General features: G+C 46.7%; 1 protein-coding gene across 8 annotated transcripts in view; it reads left to right on the plus strand.

Annotated features, from left to right (window-relative positions):
- Nucleotides 1–21,575, plus strand: part of GRIK4 (glutamate ionotropic receptor kainate type subunit 4) — a 271,109-nt gene that overhangs the window by 160,642 nt on the left and 88,892 nt on the right. For 6 of the 8 annotated variants that reach the window (XR_003093249.1, XM_025200022.1, XM_025200021.1 and 3 more), the window contains exons 3-5: nucleotides 4,996–5,160; nucleotides 14,597–14,694; nucleotides 19,110–19,275. Coding sequence is in view for 5 of the 8 variants with exons in the window: in XM_025200022.1 (XP_025055807.1) it covers nucleotides 4,996–5,160; nucleotides 14,597–14,694; nucleotides 19,110–19,275 (429 nt within the window). In the remaining 3 variants the exon portion in view is untranslated. Of the gene's footprint in view, nucleotides 1–4,995; nucleotides 5,161–14,596; nucleotides 14,695–19,109; nucleotides 19,276–21,575 lie in introns of those variants that run through there. The other 2 variants (XM_025200026.1, XM_025200025.1) reach the window with 2 other exon arrangements.

Raw genomic sequence — 21,575 nt, forward strand, 5'->3', positions numbered from 1 at the left:
CTGCCTATGCAGGGGGTCGGACTCAATGATCTATTGAGGTCCCTTCCGACCCTAACATCTATGAAACTGCGGGGCTCCCGTCATCTCCCGAAATGAGATGAGCAAAGGAATATGTTCCCATGTGGCCCTGATCTAGTGGGATGCTGGTAAGTAAATAGAGCCGTATCTTTGTTCCTGCTATATCAAATGGAGATTTTTAGGCCTTTATATCAGCCACTGATGGAGCTCCTTTTTGCTTAAGGCTGCCCCTCGCTTTCCGCAATTTGCTGTGTAACGTTGGGGTATTGCCTCCTTTCTTAGGGATGTGTTTTCAAGACAAGCCACAAAGTTCAGGCAGTTGGCAGGGGGAGCAAGGAAGCAGAGTTTACCCAGTTTAGGAAAATGTTCAAGGTTTCAAGGGGGGGGGTCCTACCCTGAATTAGCACAAAAATCAGTCACAAAAGTGCTTGCAAACAGATGATTTAAACAGCCATTTAAAAAAAGAATCAATTATGACATTTTGATGTGCCTTTAAAAATACATGTTCTGTACTAGAAATTAACATACATTTTGAAATGAAAAATTATTTTGAGCTGAACAATGCAGCTGTTGGAAAATGTCTCCCATTCCAACAACTTCAAGGGCTTTTCAAATGGAAAGCTCTTCCAAACCAGCCTTTTCCTGCAAACGGCATTGGCAGTAAAGAATTAGCTTTTTCCTTTGGGCAAGCCTTGTGAGAAATTCCCAACCAGTTCGAATTCAGATCTTGGATTTTGGCCTGCCCTTTCATAGCAACATGGGCCAGGCGAAAAATAAAAATTAAAATTGCATCCAAGCTCCTAACGCTTGGATCAGGGAGGCAGGATTTGTGGGTTAATTCTGAGAGTGAGAGAAGGTCAAGGAGGAGTGAGGCAACACTTGGCTTTCTGGAATGCTTTTCATTCCTCGCTTGGCTCATTTGTAATTAAAAATAGCCACCATGCATATCAACTTCTAAAAATCCTGTGATCCGAGTTGCTGGCCTTAGAGGAAAGCACAACCTTTGCAGTCGTATAATGAGATAAAGATTAACTGCCCGTGCTTTGCAGATAATGACAGCGCTTGTATGTAAGCGGAGCAGACGAGATGGTGTTGCCTGAAGGACTGGGAATGCTCGCCAAGACATCTGTGCGGCGAGACGCATCTCACAAGAATTGTTGTCACGTGTTTCCTTATCAGAAGCTAGTTCAGTTTTTGAAACCCTTAAAAGTGATGCAAGGCAGGAAGATCAGTTCCTTGGTGCATCTGTCTATCCCCATAGGTACCTCCCTACTAACCTATCTATAGCTGTCCATATGCACACCCCCCACTCTGGCATACTCTGATCCCTATCCCCGTAGGACCTGAGTGCTCATCATGTGAGTGTCTGAGTGCCTCAGTGCCTACATCTGATCAAATGAATCAACTTCCAACTTGCTTCTGTAATCTCTCCCTTTCACAGTCATGCCTGGCACAAACCGGAGCATAGGCAAGCGGATATTTGAAATGCTTAAAAAAAAAAGCACTGGCCGGAAATCTCAGCATTGCATGCTCTTTTAGTATTTTTTTTGTATGCCTTTCTCTTTAGATCTAGAGGTGGATGCTAGCCCATGGGACTGAGAACCTCAGAGCTCCCACTCGAGTGTCTAAGTATGAGCTGCCTCTAGGTGCCTACCTGGCACTTCTCAATGAGTAGCCGTGCTGTCTTGGAGAGCGTCAAAATGTGGGGAGGAAGGGAAGCAAAAGAAAAAAAACCCAAAGCCCTAATGCACCAATGATTATTTTTGTTAGCTGTCCAGATGTTCCACAAACATAGCGTTAATACGTCTGCTGATGCAGCCTCTTTAATTATTTTTTTTATCACAACAAGCTTTCACAGTCAACAGAATATGCCAGATTGCAGTGTTTTTCACTAGAGGGGAGCAGATAGCTGTTATCCTCACCCCCACAGACACACGCACTTTTTCCCCTTAACAGTTTTCCAGGTACAGCCGTGGCCATTATTTTGTGCTGTTCAAGCAGAGCTAGAACTGCACATGAATAACCATACTGGAAATCACGCAGGACAGACACGGTATCCTATTTATGCATCTTGTTTCCTTGCGGCTCCTGTGCGTGTGTCCCATTAGATGTAATGGGTGTTTGACATGTGCGTCCACAAGGATAAAATCTTTTCATGTCTATCCTGTAATGGTGTGGGTGTAGCTGTGTGCCGTCTAAAGCAACGGCCCAGAGGTTGATCTGTGTGAAATGAAACCTTGAATCCTAGAGACTGGGTTGGGATTTCAGTATAAATGCATATTTTGGGCCCAGTGAGGGCTATATATTTCCCATGATCCCTATGCATTTCCTATGCTTCTGAGTGAATGTGATCTAGAGGAGAGCTAAGGATGGCTTGGAGGGCCAGGTGAGGCAGAGGGCAGAGATCCTTTGACCCTAGCTGACTTCCTGCCCCTGGAGCAGGGGGATAGACTTGATCTTCCGAGGTCCCTTACAGCCCAAATGTCTATGAACTCTATGAAGCTTTTGGGTACAAACACCCTTCATCTGGCATCAGAGAAAAGATTGTAAAAGTTCTCCTGGGTAGAAATGAAAGTTCATATTTCATAGGATTTCACAGAGGACTCAATAGATGGAAAAAGCCCTCTGGGCAGCAGTTCTTCGCTGGTAAGGAGTCTCAGCTCTCCTGCGAGGCTGTGATGATGCAAAGTACTTTAAAGGCAGGAGCAGGATCTCAGGTTGCAGGTGGTCCAAGTTGTTTCTTGCTTGGGAAAATATGATTTCATTTAATTAAATGAAAGTTTTTTGCAAAAATCTGGTCTAATAAAAGATATCACCTTTATGCATGAGCCCTGATTGCTTTTTCCTTTAGACCAATATGGCCACAACCTGGATACCTTCTTGGAAGCATGGCATCCTTGTGGTCTTGTTAATAGACATAACTAACTAAGGGGATTAGCTGTCTGAGCACTGAGAACTTCATTGCAACCAACTGCCAAGTCGGGATCTCTCTGGAGGCAGAAACTTCAAGGTTCAGGGTCTAAAGTAATCTCTGACAATTGGAGAACCAACATGAAACTTCCCTGGAGGTCCAGTTATCATGCAGCAGCCTGCTGCTGCAGGGCTTCTGGGTGTGTTTTGTACCGGTCTGGTGCCATCAGCTGGAGACCAGAGAGCTGTACCTCTCCAGGTGGGAGCTCCTTAGGACAAACTTGCACTGCTTTGGTCCCAGCTGGAAGTTATTCTTTATGCCTAGCTGACATCTTTTAACTTTCCCTGTGCCTTGCAAGTCTTATCTATCTCCTTGTTCTGCCCCCGCCCCCTCCACTGCGAGAGCAGCTCCATACCTCCAGGTTACAGCCAATTTGCTTTATTTCGGCTGTCAATTGATTTACATGGTTCTTGCTTTAAAAAAGGAAAGCTTCTGCAGCAAAGTGATGCATTTCAAAGCTTTAGCAAGTGCTGTAGCTGGTTCTGTATTTTCCTGGCCTGTGTGCTTACATTATACAGCAGAGCTGCACTAATCTACTCTTTGCTAACCTACGCACTTTGGGGCCTGATTCTGGTGTTACTTAGGCCTGGTTTACACCCGGGCAGCTCCTGCCCTAATGGAAGCAATGCTGCTAAGAAACTTTGGCAAGGAAGATGAGCATCAGTCCCCTTATAATTCACACACCAAAAAAACAGTGCTGTCTTCCCAGCTAAGATTTAATAGCTGAGTGCTACAACAGGAGCTCTTATTAACCAGACCCAGCAAACGGTACCGCAGCAATGTTGCTAGTGCATTATGAAGTATTAAGATTAATGCTCAACTCCAATTTATTTTTACCTTCTATAAAAAATAAATAAAAACCATACACCACAATATCTCTTCTCCACCCCAGCATAGCACAGATTTGAGTAGGCAGGCTCAGGAGATGAGTTCAAGAGTCAAGTGTCTTCTGTTTGAAAAATATTTGTCCCTCCCCACCCACCCCTGCCCACTCGCTTCCTGAAATATTCTGACTGTGAGAATTGATCTGCTGGTCTCAGCACTGCACAGAGACTTTATCAAATGAACAAAGCATGTTTTTGATGCACTCTTGTGCGTGCGCCTGTGCTTGTTCACTTGCTAATTCACACATCACAGTAAATCCTAAACTGTTTTCTTGGGCATTAAATACTAAACTGGGCCCTGATTGAAGTGGACAAACCCCAGCTTTATGATTTTTGTATTCTAGTAACATTTAGGAACTGCAATCGGGAATCTCCAGGTGGGAGCTTAGGCGCTGCGCAGGCAAGGAACAGACACTCTTGAGGCAGGGAGCTCACAAGTGATGCCTTGGGGCAGGGTGCTGGGCTGGATGATCTCCCAAGGTCCCTTCCAGCCCTAATGTCTATGAAATTTGGTAGGCATTAACAGGTGGGCATAACAGGTAAGGATGGCTGTGAGGGGCAGTAATAAAATGAATGGACTTCAGTAGATACGATGAAGGAACAGCTCATCCCATGCCTGAGCAATGCCTGTTGAGGGCAAGCAATTTTGGTGGGATGTAAGCTTGGTACTCAGTTTGAAAGGACAAGCATTGCAACAGGCACCCTAGAGAAACTGTGGTATGTCCATCCTTGGATGTTTTCAAAAGCAGATTAGATAGTTGGCTGGGATGGTTTAGTCGGGGATGATCCTGCCTCGAGCAAGGGGCTGGACTAGACGATCTTGTGAAGTCCCTTCCAGCCCTACTTTGCTATGATCCTATGGATGGCTCTGGTTACAGAATTGGGGCCCCACTGAGTGATGTAATCCTCCCGAATTAGGTGATTCAGGCATCCTTGCAAATAGAGAAACCTACTGTTGCCAACGCCAGTGGTAAAACACACCATGGAAAATGGACTCTTTTCTCTCTCTCTCTCTCTCCCCTGATCCTTTCATTTCCTCTGCCTACTGACTCGCCAGCTTTTATTCTCGGTTCTGCCAGTGTTTCCAGTCCTTCCTTACTGAGCTGTGCTTTTGTTTTCCAGCTGCCATTCTGGATGACCCGATGGAGTGCAGCAGAGGGGAGAGGCTGTCAATCACCCTAGCGAAGAATCGGATCAATCGGGCCCCAGAGCGAGCAGGAAAAGCCAAAGTGGAGGTGGACATTTTTGAGCTGCTGAGAGACAGTGAATATGAGACAGCGGAAACCAGTATGTACCTCCTGGGCCTTGAACCTTTCCTTTTCCTGTCGGTCTCCAAGTGGGGGTTCCCCACAAGAGCATCCTTCCTTAGACGTCAGCTGGTCTGAGTCTGCAGCGGTGCTTGCCCCCAAAAAACAGTCCCATTCATGAGATCAGTGTGGTTTTTCTCAGGAACAGACAGTACCCTGTTATAAGCATCTGAACGATCACAAACCCTGTTAGTGTATCGAGTGCTTCTCCAGCTATAACAGTGTCCTAAAAACAGTTCTGCTGTAGTGACCAAGTGTGTGGTAGGCTTGCTGGCATCCTAGTGGGATTCACCTGTGCTGGATAGCAGATGGGGCGGTATCCTTTTACATAGTTCGGGGGTATTTTAGGGCTGCTCCCCTCTTCTCTGCACACTGTCATCCTTCTAAAGTTTAATTGCCATCCTTTTATCACATATAGATTTCGCTTGCTTGCAGAATTTCCCCTGCAGAGCTGTCTAAAAGTTTAAGGCAGGCTCAGAAAGCAGGGAGGGGAGGAAGCCTTGCCCAGTGGAGAGAGCATAAGTCTGGGATTTGGGAGCCTAGTTTATGGCTGTCTGTAAGCAAAGTGACTTCCTTCCCTGCTCTATGCCTGGGGTGCCTATACACATGCAGCGAAGCTGCTGTAATGTGCTATAATCACAGCATGTCTGAGCAGGCTTGATCAATTGTGTCTGCTTAAGTGTGGTAATAGTTGCACTCCAGCAGACTCTAGCATCATATGTATCAGTGTCCCCGTGCTGGAAAATGGCGGTGGGGATGCTGATACACATGATGCTCTAATTAGAATGGCTCTAGGAGCCGCTCTAATTAAAGCACCCCTCTCTCTCGGAGAACATCTATAAACACCCTCATCTGTAAACTGAGGATGCTGCTACTGTCTTCCTTGCTAAAACCTTTTGGAAACGAACTGGTGTAAAGCACTAAACAAGAACTAGGTAATGTTGGTTTGAATTGTCTCGTTTCTGAAATGCTGCTTCGCCCTGAGTTGGGCCAAGAAACGCAGCAGCTCTTCTTCTGCATTTCTCAACAGTAGCTACCAAGGGGTTGTGTATACCAGAATAGGTGGTGCCTAAGCTCTCTGTCTAGAGGCAGTATACACAGCCTGGGGGTGTGCACTTCCCAAATGCGAACAGATCTCTGATCTAGATGCTCTCTAAAGGGTTTTGTCTTTAGACATGAGCTCATCCAGTCTGCATCCATTACTAAAACCTGTCTATTTGACTAATATACTAATGTTCTCAGAGGCCTTCAAGGTTTTTTGGGTGTTTTTGTTTGATTATTTTTGCCTCCCGAGTCAGGGAAAATCTCTCCCTAGTCCCAATAAAAATTAAACCCAAAAAATGGCTCTAAGGCCTGCCTCTTGTAGAAAAAGTCCTATAGAAATCAAAAGACTACGATCACTTCTCCACAGCAAATTGTTAAGCCATCTCGTATAATCCTATAACAGGGCTATAATTCCCTATTGCAAATGAGTTCTAAAAGTCTATAGAAAAGATATAAAGTTATATAGGCTTTTAGAGTGATTTCTGAGCAACGCTCTCTAATGGCTGCAGAACCAGGTTGGTTTTACTTCTGTGTAGTTCTGCTGGGCTGTCCTGTAGGATATGATAACAGCTTCCTAAAATTATCTTCAGTGCTGCTCTTCCTCCGAGCCTTTGGGTTTGATTCTCAGCAGTCCTGAGTGGTGTCCATGTCCATTAGGTTCAAAGGGAGTCCTGGCACTCAGCACTTCAGAGCAGCAAGCCTCGTGATAATTCACTGAAGGGACCATCGTGCCTGTTAGCATGTGAGGTGGAGAGACGAGTCCTTGATTCCCCAAATAAGAAATTAGGCTATTTATAGAACCGTTCCTCCGCATTCAGTTAATAATGTGTATTGCAGAAAGTTCCTGGATGTCTATCTATAGAGCCCATCACCCGTGAGACAGTTAAGGTTAAAAACTTCTCCTACAGCATCTCGAGGAGAAGTTTTGAAACAGTCTTCCTCTGCCTTCGCTTCTTGAACTCTGTAATGGGTGTTCGGCTTGTGCCCTGTTCTGGGCCATCGCAGCTGATTAAAGAGTGTCCCCAGTCACGTGTCTGTTCAGTTGATCCTTTGCCCAAGTGGAGCATCAGTCACACGTGTGCCCTCTGGCCTGCCCAGATATACCCATCCCGGGCAGAGCAGAGGACACGGGTTGAACAGACAGACCTGGCAGCCAGGGTCCAGCTTCCATGTGTGCCTCCTCATCTATCCCTCACCCTCTCTGCTGTCATTAGCAGGAGAGGAAACGTGGACGATGTGTTGCTTCCCTCTATTGTTTGTTCTGCTCATCCTCCTTGCCACATCTCTTGAATTTGATGTCAGCATTTTCCATTCATTCCTTTATTTGTGTGTTTAGTACCGATCTCCTTCTCGCATCGTGTGTGGGTGAACGTGGTAATGATCTTGTCCCGGATTCCCTTGTTCCTTACAGCAGTGTAGAGCTAATCGCAACTTTTCTGATGGCACCTTTTGTTTCTAGTTGAAAATACCAATTTGTTGAAACCAAAACATTTCATAGACATTTGGTAGAAACTTGCTGATTTTGGCAAAATGCTGTGTGGGAGGGGTGGGGGAGTAATACAGCTTCCTGAAAAGTTAGAACGGTTTCCAGTTTAAAACACTTTTATTTATTTTTTTATATTAAATAATTGAATATAAAAAAGGAGACGTTGGAACAAAATGCTTTGATATGATCAAAAGGAAGCAATTTCTTTCTTTGAATTTCATTTCACAGCACCTTTTCCATTGTTTTATTGCAAACAAGAAAGAAATTATGAAATTGCAGCATTTCCTACAAAATGGAAAATTTGCTAAATGGAAAATTTCCCTACTCTCGCAGTAAAGTTACTCTTGATTTACACCAATATTAAAAGCGAATCAAGCCCCTTAAAATGAAAGGTTTCTTTACTTCTTGAATACCTGACTTCTCAGCTCTAACACAGCCGTAGCAGTTGTCATTGCATATCATATTAATGAAAGTAGTTTCGATGTTTTAACCTATGACTGCGGAGCTTTTATACATGTCTTTAATACCGCTTTCAGATTTCACGCCTTTTGAATTACTCCTAAATATCACAGCTAGTATGTTTAGCTAACTGATTCTAGGAATGTCGCTATTACATCCAAACAGTGACACTTTGCATGCAATTAGCATTTTAAGAGAAGAAAGATTTTTTGTGGGTTGCTTTTTATTTTATTGTAAAGCAATTTTCCATTTTTTAATGGTTGAGTCAGGGATCTTAACATATGCTGCTGCAAAATTGTGATTCCTAGAACAGATAAAAAAAACTTTGTGGACAAACTCACACATGGATTTGATTAAGACCTGTTCATTTTCTATCTAAAAGGAGGCGGAGGCAAATAAATATATTGGCTGTTCTTGTAAGAAAGCATCTGCGTATCACTATTTTGAAGTAATCCCATAGTGAAAAGATTATGGACAGGGCTTGGTTTTTTTTCATTGCAGGTAAAGCCTGTTTACTCCATGTGTTATATCCCCAAATTCCTTTATAGGGATCCAAAACGGTCTGTTTAATGACTTTCTTCCTCTTAAAGTCCAAGAAGGGACACATTTCCCGCTCATCAGTCTATGGTCTTCAGCATGTGGCAGCTTCTAAGGATCTTCCTTCTGCTAATCCAAACACCTTCAGATGTTTCATCAGCTAAAATAAGTAACTAGAGGGGTTTTGGCTTTAACCTGTACACAGAAGTCTTTCTGAGTGTTTAGGGGATGCCTTCATTTGAGCAAGTGGGCTCACGTGGGATAGTAGCTCTGCTGTCTTTGCTGCAATCCTGACTGATGCTCATGCACTCAGCAGCCAAGCCCGATCAGCAGCTGGGTTCAGGATGCTGCCAGACAGACAGCATGTAGAGAGCGCTGCAGGAAGCAGCGCTGACGACTTCCAATAGGTGACGATCTCACTTCGGAGACCGCACCCTAGTATGGTTCGGGGTTCATTGGTTTCCCATAATTCAGGAAAAAAACCCACAGTCTGGTCATTTAAAAAACCCTGACACGTTTCACAAAAGTCAGGATGCTAATTCCCAGCCAAATTCCAGTTGGGATAATTGGATTCAGGATTCTCCTTGTCCTCAACTCCTCTTGCTGTTGCATACAGCACCAGAGACTGGAGCGCGTAGCGGTGGGCAAAGAGAGAGTATACCTCTGAATTTGCAAAGTGCTCTGAGATTCTTGTATACGAAAGCTGGTATCTTTAATATACAGACCGAACAGGAATTGTTACCTCTTCCTAATACACATCTAACTGATGTCTTATAGCTCTGTGAGCAGAGATGCTCATATTTCCAAACTTTGAGTATCTCTTTAGGCCCTGATTCAGCAAAGCAGAGTGGGATGCACCTGTATCAAATGATGAGCTCCAGTTTGCATTATGCATGAAGGCACCCTATTGTAATGTATCCCAGGCAACTGTCTCACCTAGGAAATTGGCTTGATATGTGTATATAGACCTCATCAAGGCAACAGTCAGGGCATATCACTTTTGAATGACTGTTAGCTACTGACCTGACCCTGTGGGAAAATGGTCTTTTCTTCATCAGGGCCAGTGTGACTAGGGGTGGGAACGGGAGCTTTCCACTGAGAGTCTACTTTTAAAAGGCAGGGTGCTGCTCTGTGTGGATAGCTGACTGTTTCCAGGCACGTGGCCAGAAGACCTGTAGGAAGGTGAGGACAGGAGTGGTTCTGTCCAGCCAGAAATATCGACACCTCTAACTTGCAAGAAGGCATGAGGTGAGGCTGGAAGGGGGGCCCATTTTGTATTTTGTATTCAAAGATCTGTAACACTCAAGTGTTTGAAGAGTACAGCGTGTGTCGCTGAGAGAGTCATATATGAGGCTTGTATGTCAGAAGGTCCTGGGCACTGATTTTGAGGTTTGGAGTGGCTGAGTGAGCCACTTACATCTTAAATGGTGCACCAGACTGTGAGTCTGAGCCTGGGGGTGTTCCCTGGAGTCCACAGCTAGGAACAGAGACTGAAAGTCTACTTAGATTGAATTGTGTTGGAAGCAGATGGGATACAGTACTGGGTCTATTTGCAATGGACTGGTGACAGTACAGTGGAGGCTGTACAACCTGCTTAGCCTTAGCTATGTGGAAGTGTATTACCGAATTGGAGCCACGATGTGCAACGCTTAGGAAGCTCGGCTCAGGTTGTCCAGCAAAGATGGGGCCAACCCTGCCCCTTGGATCCCTCTACTCTGACATATGAGATGGTTGGCTGCAAGTCAGCATTGGGACCTTGTGGTCCCAGGTGGTATGCTCCCCAAACCTGGGTGCATGCTTCTAGGCAGAACATGCTGTGTGTGGTACCCTGGCAAAAAGGTGGTGTGATACCTTGAGGAGCAAGTCTAGAAGTTTAGTCTTGCCTTGGTATGTCCTGTGTGATGATGGTTTCAGCCAGGGCCTTAATATATGCCAGTTATAACATTTCTTCTGATTGAATCCATTTTCCAGGCCAGATCATTGAAGGTTTCAATTTTTCATGCATGCATGCAACCATAGTAATGGGTGTTGTATACACTTGCAAGGGAGGTAGGTGCTGGGCTAGCTCTTTGACTATCAAGAATTACAGCAGTTCACACAAGCTGAGGATCTGGTTTGGCGATTCTAGCATCTAAAACAATATCCTGGCCAGCATCCTTCATGGCAGGCTCTGTGTTGGGATCCATGGTTTTCTGGTTAGTCCATGTTGTCCTTGGGATAATGCCACTGAAATCAGATCACTTTTACCAGAAATGAATGTGGAGTTGTGCAGACAGCCCTGCATCCTTGCAAGCGCTTGTCTGAATACATGATGCCTGTCGATGGAGCACAGCTGAGTCTGGGTATGATTCCTCCTCCCCACTCCCGTGAAGAGTAAGAGAAGCAGGCAGCATTTTGATTTAGGAAATGGCTTTGGATCACAAGAGGAGCTTCCTCAACATGGCCTAAGCCTCTGCCTCAAGGCATCTCCACTTGGTTTCCTTTTTTTTTCTTTTCTGTAATTCCATCCGATGTTCACCCTTAGAGTGATAAGCTGCTGCTCTCTCTTCTGGCAGTTGTTGCAACTCAGTTGCTATGACTACTTAACACACTTTTTGTTCTTGGCTACCCGAGAGACAAAGGGAAAGTGCTTGCCAAACTTTCCCCTACATGCAGGACAAAAATCCCCCCCTTAGGACTTTTGCCTTATTCACACGTGTACACACGGGCGGGCGCCCGTGCCTTCCTCTTGGATGCTGGCAGGTGCCTGATACACTGCAGAATAATTGAAGGCTCCCAGCTGTCACAAGGGACTGATGAATGTTTCTAAAACAGAATGCACGGTTTGCAAATTGCTGATATTCTTAGTCAAAAGGGTCTATTGAAGAGGTGTGAGTGCCAGCAAATCTCTAAGCAAAGAGGAGAAGCAAGTGCTATATCCCTTTGAAGCTGCTGAAGAAAAACCCCCCGCCACTGATGCACTATACTGGACTGAGAGAACAAAACCAAGGGGAGATGTGTGCATGTCATTGAGGCTTCCTGTGCCTTCCTCTTACTCCTGTCCATCAGCTCGGTAGCAACAATGGGGCTAAGTTAAGCCTTGTCACTCATTCATAGCTAGTGTTTGACCAAAGCTCCTTGGCTTGTATCTACAGCTGCTGGAATTGCAAGGCAGCCTCTCAGCCAAGACTACCTAGACCCAGGACAGCTTGGTTTCCTACATCAGACCAGACCGGGTGCATTCAGTCCGGCAGGGCTGCTGTTTGGCCTCCTCCTTTGTCGTCTGCATCTCTGCCCAGATGATTTGACTTCCTTAGTGAGCCCCTGGGGCCCTACAAGTATAACCTACAAGTATTACCTTTTGGTGGGCGTCTGTTGACTGGCAGGAAATAAGGTGTTCGTTTTTTCCCCATGGTCACAAACACCGTTTTTCAACAGAGAAGTCCAGCACTGAGTAAAACATGGCAATGAGCTGTCTTCTCGAACGCGGGGCTAGTTCCTGTAAGACAAATCATCTCTCTGTGGGAAGCTGTGCCCTGCTGTGTGCTGCATTGTGGGCAGAAGATTTACAGTACAGCGCAGTATAACCTCATAAATCCAGCATGCTCGGGACCAAGAACCTGCCGGAAATTTAACAATTTTGGATTTTTGAAACTGGAGCGATGGCCGGTCCTGGAGCAGCGGCCGCACGCGGCGCGGCAGTGTGGGGTGGTGGATGGCGGCAGGAGCCGCCGCGTGCAAGCTTAAAAAGTGCCGGATTTTTGATAATTCCCAATTATTTTTTTTTATGTGTATCCGGATTTATGAGGTTATACTGTACTACATTTACATCAGGTTTTAAAACAATGAAAAAGGTCTTATTGCATGATTACATTTTCCTTCTTTACTTGGGGAGATTACTTTATCCTTGTTTTAAAAGGCGCGGGGGGGCTTATTTATTATTATTTTGTGTTTTGTGGTTAGCTGATTTTAGGTTTAAGCTCCTCCACGTCCTCCTGAGTGGGTTAGGGTGTAAGCTGGGATGACACTTTTCATATGCCCGTGTTTCTTGGATCACATTACAAAGATGAATTAATTAAACCATATTATTGCCTGTTAAAGCACTAGTCTCATCCCTAATTCACAGACGGACAGAGAGGTGAAATGACTTGCCCAGAGTCACAGACCAAGGCATTAGCGGAGCTGGGACTACAACCCAGGAGCCCTGCCTCTTATACCCTCGTTGTAGCCACTAGATGGTATAACTTCATAGATTTAAGGCCACAAAGTACCGTTATAATCATCTGGTTTGACCTCCTGCATAACATAGGCCTTTGACATTCATCCGTTGGTTGCCGCACGGAGCCCAGTAACTCGTTGTCAAAGGAGAATGCATTTCTCTCTTTCTTTTTCTCTCTCTTTCTCTCCAAAAGACACTGAGTCTTGTTTTAAAGACTTCAAGTGCTGGGGAACCCATATATCCTGTCATAAGGCTGTTCCAATGATTAACTACCCACGCTATTCAAATTGCGTTCCACTTTCAGTTTTTCTGGTTTCAGCTTCCAACCCTCACATCTAGGTAATTTCCACCACCATTGTAAAGGCCTGGCTCAGATCCACACCCAGCTCCCAAAGACAAAATCCTGTCCCAAGCCAAACAAGTCACTTGATATACGAGGGACTGTCTTTTAGATGCATGACTTCTTTGCATAAGCTAGCTCATAAACACTTGATTTTTTGAAAGCTTTGACAAGATGTTACTGTAGAGAAGGCAAATAACCGTGGTGAACTTAATTTCTCCCACGTGGTGTCTGCATACCTTGCAAGCGCTCGCGTTATGCTAGTTAAGCAAACATGACTGTGTATTTGCGGTTCGTCTGCCTGCCTGTGTCTCTAGATGGAAGGGAGATGGGAGTGTGGTAATACTGAGTTAGCCATTTCTCCCCATGTCTTTCAAAACTCCAGTCATCCATGCCAAGTTCAAAATATCCTTCGGGGACCTCGGGGCGCAGAAATGAGGATGCTGCTGGTTTCAGTCTGTGGAGGCTTCACTCATACAAATTACTCCAGAGGAACGGTCCTCGATGGTTTGGTTGGATCTGATTTCCACCGGGGAGGCCTTCCAAGTCCCTTCAGCTCTGATTGAAAGCACAGAAAGTTACAGTATAACCCAGGAGACCAAGGGAAAAATTCAGCTTCTTCAGTTTGTCAGGGTCCTGTTAATGTTATATCAACCCTCGTGGCCTGGGTCCAGAACATTAACTGCTGCTGCACAGAGCGTACAGTAAAAACAAACCGAGAGCAATAATTTAATTCTTCTTATTACTCAGTTCTGCAAAAGATGAGAGAAGAAATATATATAAGTTTGGCTGCTGCAGTATGTTGCTTTAACCTGGATTGTTCCTTGCTTAATATTGTCCATAAACTTCCATGATAATTTCTTGCTGCAAAGCAGAAAAGCCTGAAAGGGGCACGTCACCGGGCAAAGGGACCCGGCTGTCCTTGGCCTTGAAGGAGGGTGGGGAGATAACAGATGTGAGAGGTTCGTAGGGGTTGGAGAATAATGTGCAAATGGCATTGGCGAGGGGCTTCTGTGGGATTGGGGGCAGCAGAGGGGAGTGTGCCACGACTTTTTAAGAGGAAACCAGCAGTGGTGATAAGGAGCACATAGTGGGGACTTAACAAGGTTGGAGGTCTGTCCCATAAGACAGCTGGGCTATGGGACTAGTAGTGGGAAGCAGAGATGTTTTGAAAGTTAGGGATATGAGATTAACTTCATGAGGTTGGGGCTACAGAGACTCTTGGTTCAGCGGGGCACGGAGGCTGGGCGAGTTGATATACTTTGTGCTGTATTGCGTAGGCATCGCTGCTTGCTGGGACTCTGGATAATCGCACCTCATTAACACGTGTTTCTTCTCCGTGGTGACTCCAGTGTGCCAGATTCTGCCGAAAGGGGTGGTAGCTGTCCTGGGACCTTCATCAAGTCCGGCTTCAAGCTCTATTATCAGCAATATCTGTGGGGAGAAAGAGGTGAGTGAAACGTCCCCTTTGGGAGTCATTTTGAGCCATCACTCTGACCAGCGGAGCTGCCTGAGCCCACGGGGCAGGCCCACAGGGGACAAGTCTGGGAGGTTGTAACGGAGGGGCAGGCAGGGTGCATGGGGTGATACAGTTCCCCTGGCCTTGTTCACCGTGGCAGCTTCATCTCAAATCCTTCTCTCAGCCCATGTGAGCCTGAGTCCAGGGAGAATCTGGAGGCTAAAAACAGTTTCCAGCCTTCCCCTCTCTGCTGGGCTCTGGATGGAGCAGTTCCCTCCTTGTCCCCACTGAGTGTTGCCTCAGTCCTCAAGGATGCAGCATCTCACTTCTGCTTTATTAACTGCAAATGAAGTTATTATTTGCCTTCCCAGCTATCATCCCAAAAGGCATTTGTTGCCTCCAAGCTGCAAGTGCCTCCTCTGCAGATCCAGCAGGGAAGGTTTCCTGCTGCTGAATCAGTTTGTCCCTTCAAGCTGGAGTCTTCTGCGTCTGGACAACGCTTTTCTCCCTGAGATGCCAGCCAGGGTCTTGCTGCGTACTCCCTTCCTGTTGCTTTCCTCCTTCCTTTCCTGGCTCTGACTGTTGCTCTTCTCCTGACAGTCCCATCACATCTGAAGTCTCCTGCAGCTTTCCTGTCACTTCACCTCCATTCACGCACTCGGGTCTAACTAGTGAGTCTGCACCTATCCATCCTGGTATCTGTCTGGCTCTCCATCACCGCAGTATGCGAGCTCCTCATTCTCGCTCATGGATTTTATCCTCGCCTCTTCCTGCAGGGTGGGGCTGGGATGTTATCCACATCTCGCACCAGGGGCAATGGAGGCATCAGACATGGCCTGGGAATATCTGGGGTTCAGGTGTAAGCATTGAACCCAGAGCTCCTGAGTGCCAGTCTGGTGCCTTACCCACTAACACATCCAGCCTGTCACCCTTTTTGCATGGAAATGGTCTTACCAAAATCCAGAATTCAATGCACAGATCCTCTCTCTCCTGGTCTCTTTGCCCTCCTTCCCTTTAATCTTGTTGTTTCTTGTTTTTTCTCCCCACATCAACTTTTTCTCCTCTGTGTCTTGGCTCTCACTCCCTCCTGTACTGCCATCCCCCTGGTTTTTCTAGGACCCGGCACCACCACCGAGCTTCCTCATCGCTTCCCATTGAAAAAGCTATCCGCTGCTTGGCAATTTTGAATCCCTACGCAGTCTCCCCACAGCCTGTTAGCTTTGTTTGCAGCCCTCCTGGACGACAACTCCCCCTTTCTGGTTTGGAGATGTTCCTTCAGTACAAACACTTTTTTATCTGTGGCCAGATTATGCACCTGATTTAATATTTTATAAACCTTGAACCGCCTTAGACTGATCTGACTTCACTCCAGGGACAAGAAATTGAGTTCTCTTCTCATAGTTCATCCCTTTAAAGCCTGATAACATCTCTCAGCCATTTAGTCAACTCTGTCTCTGGTGTCTCCAATCTCTGTGAGCATCTGAAATGGAGCACTGTAAATGGGCTGCATTCACACACCGAGCACACTCCTTTTTCCCCCTGGTATCCAAGGCAGTAGAGGAGAAAAAGATCTTCTAGAGCCAGCCCTTGACCACGGCAGGGTGGCTCCCCAGAGCGTATATTTTAATGCTTCTGCCTGTTTAAACATCTGACACCTTCTGTACCCCAGGCAGAAACCCCTCTTCAGTAGCAGATCATGAGTGCTTTTCCTGAACGTTGTGTTTAATCTGCATCACTTGGATCCAAGCTCCTGGTCTCAGCCCATCATTCATAAACTGCTGCTTCTTTCTAGAGGTACCCCAGCACCAAAACTTGCATGCTGTGGAGTTCAGCTCCAGCCTTAGTGGTCTCTTTCTTGGGCGCTCTCACTTGCACTGACATCAGTCAGGAGCAATTCATTATAATTTGTCTTGCAGGAGCACCTAGAGACCCCAAACAAGGCCAGGGTTTCTCTTTTGCTGGGCTTGTAAGGGAATCTCTGCCTCAGAAGCTCACAGTCCAAGTTCTGTTACCCACCCACCCATTTTACAGACAAGGAATTGAGGCAAAGAGAGATGAAGCCGCTTGCTCCAGGTCGCACAAGCAGCCTGTCAGAACTGGTAATGAACTATCCGTTTCCTGAGTCACAGTCCAGTGCCATCACCAAAAGACCAGCTTTTTTTCTCTAGTGAAGTCAGTGCTGTTATTCTGGTGCACATAAGGAAAGAGTCAGACTTCTTGATTTTTATCCTGGACGAGGAAAAGACCTGGATCAAAGCAACCATCCACTGTGAGGCTGGAGCCTGCCTCCTTTGGAGATCACAGGCTGCTTGTAACTGGTTCTCATGTACACCTGTGTCTGAGCATCTCTCTGTCCTGTTAGCAATCTTTGCTGCAAGCTTCAGACTCCATATGACTTCAGAAAATGATCAACAAGCCCGTTCTGTAGATGCCCCGGCTGCTTAGGTTAGAGGAATTTGCCTTTAGCTTACAGTCGGCTTCTCTCCTGTTAATGGAGCCCCGGATGAGGGCTGCGGAGTGAAATCAAGGCAGATAGCAGCTTATTACTCTTTAACTTTCTGATTACTAACCAAACAGCTTATGCCTTCAATAAAGCAGCCATCACAGCCCACTAACAGCCTTCCCCAGGAGGAGAAAGCTCGGAAGAGTGGGGCGATAGCCTCCGGAAACTCTGATAATGGAAGTAAAGAGGACTTGACACCCTCCTAATGAAGCAGAGCCAGATGTTTCCCTTTGCTGTGTGCTATTTCTTCCAAATAATTAATTCTGCCAGAACAACAAAAATAATTTTTCCCATCCAGCTGGCCCTGGCCACCTTTCCCACCTTCCTGCTGCATCCTCCCCATGTCCCTAAGCGTGCGCCCAAGTCAGAACGGAGGCAGCTCTCTGCCCGCCCTTCCTCAGCGCTGGCTTGTTCCACATTGTCTGCGTTCCCTGGGATTCACTACCCTGCTTCTGCCTTTGCCTTGATTTATTAATGGCAAATGAAATATTATTAGGGCTGGGAGGGATGATCCCACTGGATTTTCTGCCTTACAGTAGCCTGTTCCTTCTCAGCAGATCAAAAGGCCCAAAGCTTCTGATTGCTGCAACTGTTCCTCTTCCTCCTGGGAGTTGCCGGCATCAGGTCATCTTGTTCCTCTTTCTTGTAGCCTCCTAAATGTCTGGGGGTAGGTCTCCACTAATTGCTGCATGTGCAGCTTTAATCTAGCTAACAGGGGTACTCATAGCAATGAAGCCGTGCGTGGTGGTGAGGTTCCAGTGTGGACTCCGTAAGCCCCACTCAGGACCACACAGATACCAGTGAGGACTGTTAGCCCCTGCTAAAGTCAGAGCTGCTATAGCTTTGTTGCTCATGGTACCCAAACTGGCTAGATTATACTAACTCAGCACACCTACACCACCCTTTACAGCGTAGCATCCCCTTACCGCTGCTCTTACTGCTGACCTTTGCTAAAGAGCCTCAGCTAGGCCTTTCCTCATCCATCTCCTAAAGCCGCCAGCCAGGTTCTTGTTCATAGAATCACAGAAAATGAGTGTTGGAAGGGACCTTAGGAGGTCACATCTAGTCCAACCCCTTGCTCAAAGCAGGGCCATCCTACTATATCATCCCAGCCAAGGCTTTGTTGAGCTGGTCCTTAAAAACCTCCAAGGATGGAGACTCTGCCACCTCTCTAGGTAACCCATTCTAGTGCTTCACCACCCTCCTAGTGAAAGAGTTTTTCCTAACATCCAACCTAAACTTCCCTTGCTGCCACTTGAGCACATTGCTCCTTGTCCTGTCATCTGCCCCCACGGAGAACAGTTCAGCTCCATCTTCTTTGTAACCACCCTGCCGGGAGTTAAAGGCTGCTATTAAATCCTCTCTTGATCTTCTCTTCTGCAGACTAAATAAGCCCAGTTCGCTCAGCCTCTCCTCACCAGTCATGTCCCCCAGCCCCCAAACCATATTCATTTCCCTCTGCTGGATTCTCTCCATTGTGTCCACACCCTTTCTGTAGTGCGGGGCCCAAAACTGGACACAGGACTCCAGATGTGGCCTCGCCAGTGCAGAATAGAAAGGCATAATCACTTCTCTCAATCTGCTGGCAACGCTCCCACCAGTGCAGCCCAGGATGCTGTCAGCCTTCTTGGCAACAAGGGCACACTGTTGATTCATACACAGCTTATTGTCTGCTGTAACCCTCAGGTCCTTTTCTGCAGAGCTGCTGCTTAGCCAGTTGGTCCCCAGCCTTGTTGCTGTGATGATCTTGCAAAAACCTTGCTCCTCTGTCCCAGCAGAGCATTCCTGGGACATTTTTTCTCTCTTGCCTCCTCCCTTTTTAGCAGTGAATTTCACAGCTCCTTACTGACGTTGTCCTGCAGCTGACCTTGCTTGCTTTTTCTCTCTGTCCTTTTTCATTCAGGTCCCTCATTTCAAAGTGGCCCCAGAAGAATTCCTCAAGTTCCAGTTCCAGCGATTCACCACCTTGAACCTCCATCCCAGCAACACAGACATCAGTGTGGCTGTTGCTGGGATCCTGAATTTCTTTAACTGTACCACTGCCTGCCTCATCTGTGCCAAAGCTGAATGTAAGTCACTCCAGCCTGAGTTAAACCCCCACTGGTCCTGATTTCCTTTCATTTTATCTTTTCCCACATCTTTCGGCACCTCCTGCTGTGTTAAAAAGGCCTCTACCTTCCGCTGCTGGCGGTGAAATCCCTCCTGAGAAGGGCAGTGATGATTGCAGAAGGCTTGTGCTTTTCCCCCCTCTGATTAGAAGGGTATAAATGAAACCATTTGTCTAAAGGTGGGGTCCATTCAGTCCACTGTGGGGCAAAATGGGGACTTGGCAAAAGCAGCGGCCAAGGAGGAAGCCTGCAGACAGGAATGTGCACAATGATCCCAAATCTCCATGTTTTCCAACAGCTGTGTATGCAGCAGTTGGGGGACAGGGAACAATCATTGGCTGCTTGTCTTATTTGATGCTTGAAAGAGCGTTTTGTCTGGTGGATGGCTTCCCACAATGGAGACAGGTCGAAGGCCAATTTCTGAGAAAGCACCTTTTCATTTACTTATTTAGCAAATGGGTCTTTTGCAAGCACGTCTTTCTCAGACTCTGCACCGTTTGTGATCTAAATGGGGCGCGTGCAGGACCTGTCTGATGTCCAGCATCTTCTGCACAGCTCCACATCTGTACCACCCTGCTTGTACTGACCTGCATGTGCCAGTCACTACAGCTGTATGCCTGCCCATGTGCAGCCACACTTCTGAGCCCTTTTTCCTTAGACCCCTCCTCTGGTTAACACCCCAGCATAACCGCATTGGCGTGCCTGGAGCCACTTTGAATTCATACTGCTGCAGAAGGAAGGAGGTGACCTCTTAGCATGCAGACCATGACGTGGGTGAATCTGAGGCAAAGTGCAGGTCCCCAAAGCCTCGGGATCTCTCATGTTTGGCTCCTGCAGGGATGCTCCAGGCCAGGAGAGTCCTTGCCTTTTCCAGGCATCCACAGGGGACTAGATACACGGTTGGCAGAAACAGCAAAACCCAACTGACTTCAGTGCATCCGCTCTGCTTTACACCAGCCATGGATCTGGCCCAAGCCGCGCACCACGCTGTGTTCATGTCGTAGCTGGAACCCTCACTGGCATTTTCAGACGTCATTTTTTGGCTGTGACCATTTAACACTGAAATTAGCCTTCCTTTTTTCCCTTGCGTGCAGCATTTTCGCATCTCCCGCCCCCCTCCCCTTCTCCCCCTGTGCTGACACACGGTCCAGTACACACCCTCTGGGGCACCGGGGCCCGTCGACACACAGCTGCATACACACGCGTCCTCCCAACTGCATGCCAACACACACAGGTGCCTTCCACTTAATTCAGTCCCTAGTTAATTTGATCCTTCATTTAACTGGATCGAAAAATCTCAGGAAGCAAATCGTTGGCTTTAAAATAACATGATGTCCGCCCTTTAATTGAATCAATGTGATATGCTTTAATCAGGAATTACTGGATAATTCAGTTGCAAGAGGGAGTCACCAGTTAGGGCTAGGACATGCCATTTGGCCATAAGCCTCAAGTACAGGTGAAGCATGAAGCCACCTCAGGTCCAGAAGACCACTGGAGGGGTCTACAGTCCCCCTCCTCCCCACCCTACTTGTTTTCTCCATGTAGAGAGCCAGCCTTAGCACTGGCCGGTCCCCTGGCACAGACAACTTGCTGGCCAATGTGGAGAGAAAAGATTGGTCTGTAGTCTCTTACTTGGAGGAAGTCTGAGCACCTTGAGCAAAGGGTGTGCTATTAAACACTGTCTTGGAGTGCAGCGAGCCCCATCCACCATATTCAGTTGCATATGCTGGACGGGGCTCTTTGCATCCTCCTGCTTCTGCTCCCAGTCCTGCCCCATCTTATAGGACATGTCTGCATTGCCTTCATGTAATGACACTTGGACATTTTCCTTCCCATCTTAGAGCAGTCCTAAGCACCTAAGTAAACAGGGAAGGACTGTGCAAGGCACAGAGCTATGCCTATATAAATCCAGTGTAACAGCAGGAGAAATTCGGCTGCATGACTTTGTTTCTTGTCTCTAGGGAGTATTGTGTAGGATAATTCTCCAGGGCTTGCAAAGTGCTTTGAGACTCCAAACAGGAAGGTTCTGCATGGCTCTCTAAAGCCTATAGCAATAAAAGATAGCAATAAAAGACAGCAACAGCTAAAAGCTACAAAGACTGCAGGTCTAACTGCATTTGCACCCTGAGGGTCATAGGGAAAACAAGGCAACCTGCCCAATCCCATCCATGCGATAGGGCACAGAGCAGATGAGGAGTGGGTTGAGCCAAAGGGGAAGACAGTGCATGGACCCCTGGCTGCCTGTGTGTAATTCTAATTGG

Source organism: Alligator sinensis, unplaced genomic scaffold, assembly GCF_000455745.1.
Source record: "Alligator sinensis unplaced genomic scaffold, ASM45574v1 scaffold278_1, whole genome shotgun sequence".
Taxonomy (NCBI): Eukaryota; Metazoa; Chordata; order Crocodylia; family Alligatoridae; genus Alligator; species Alligator sinensis.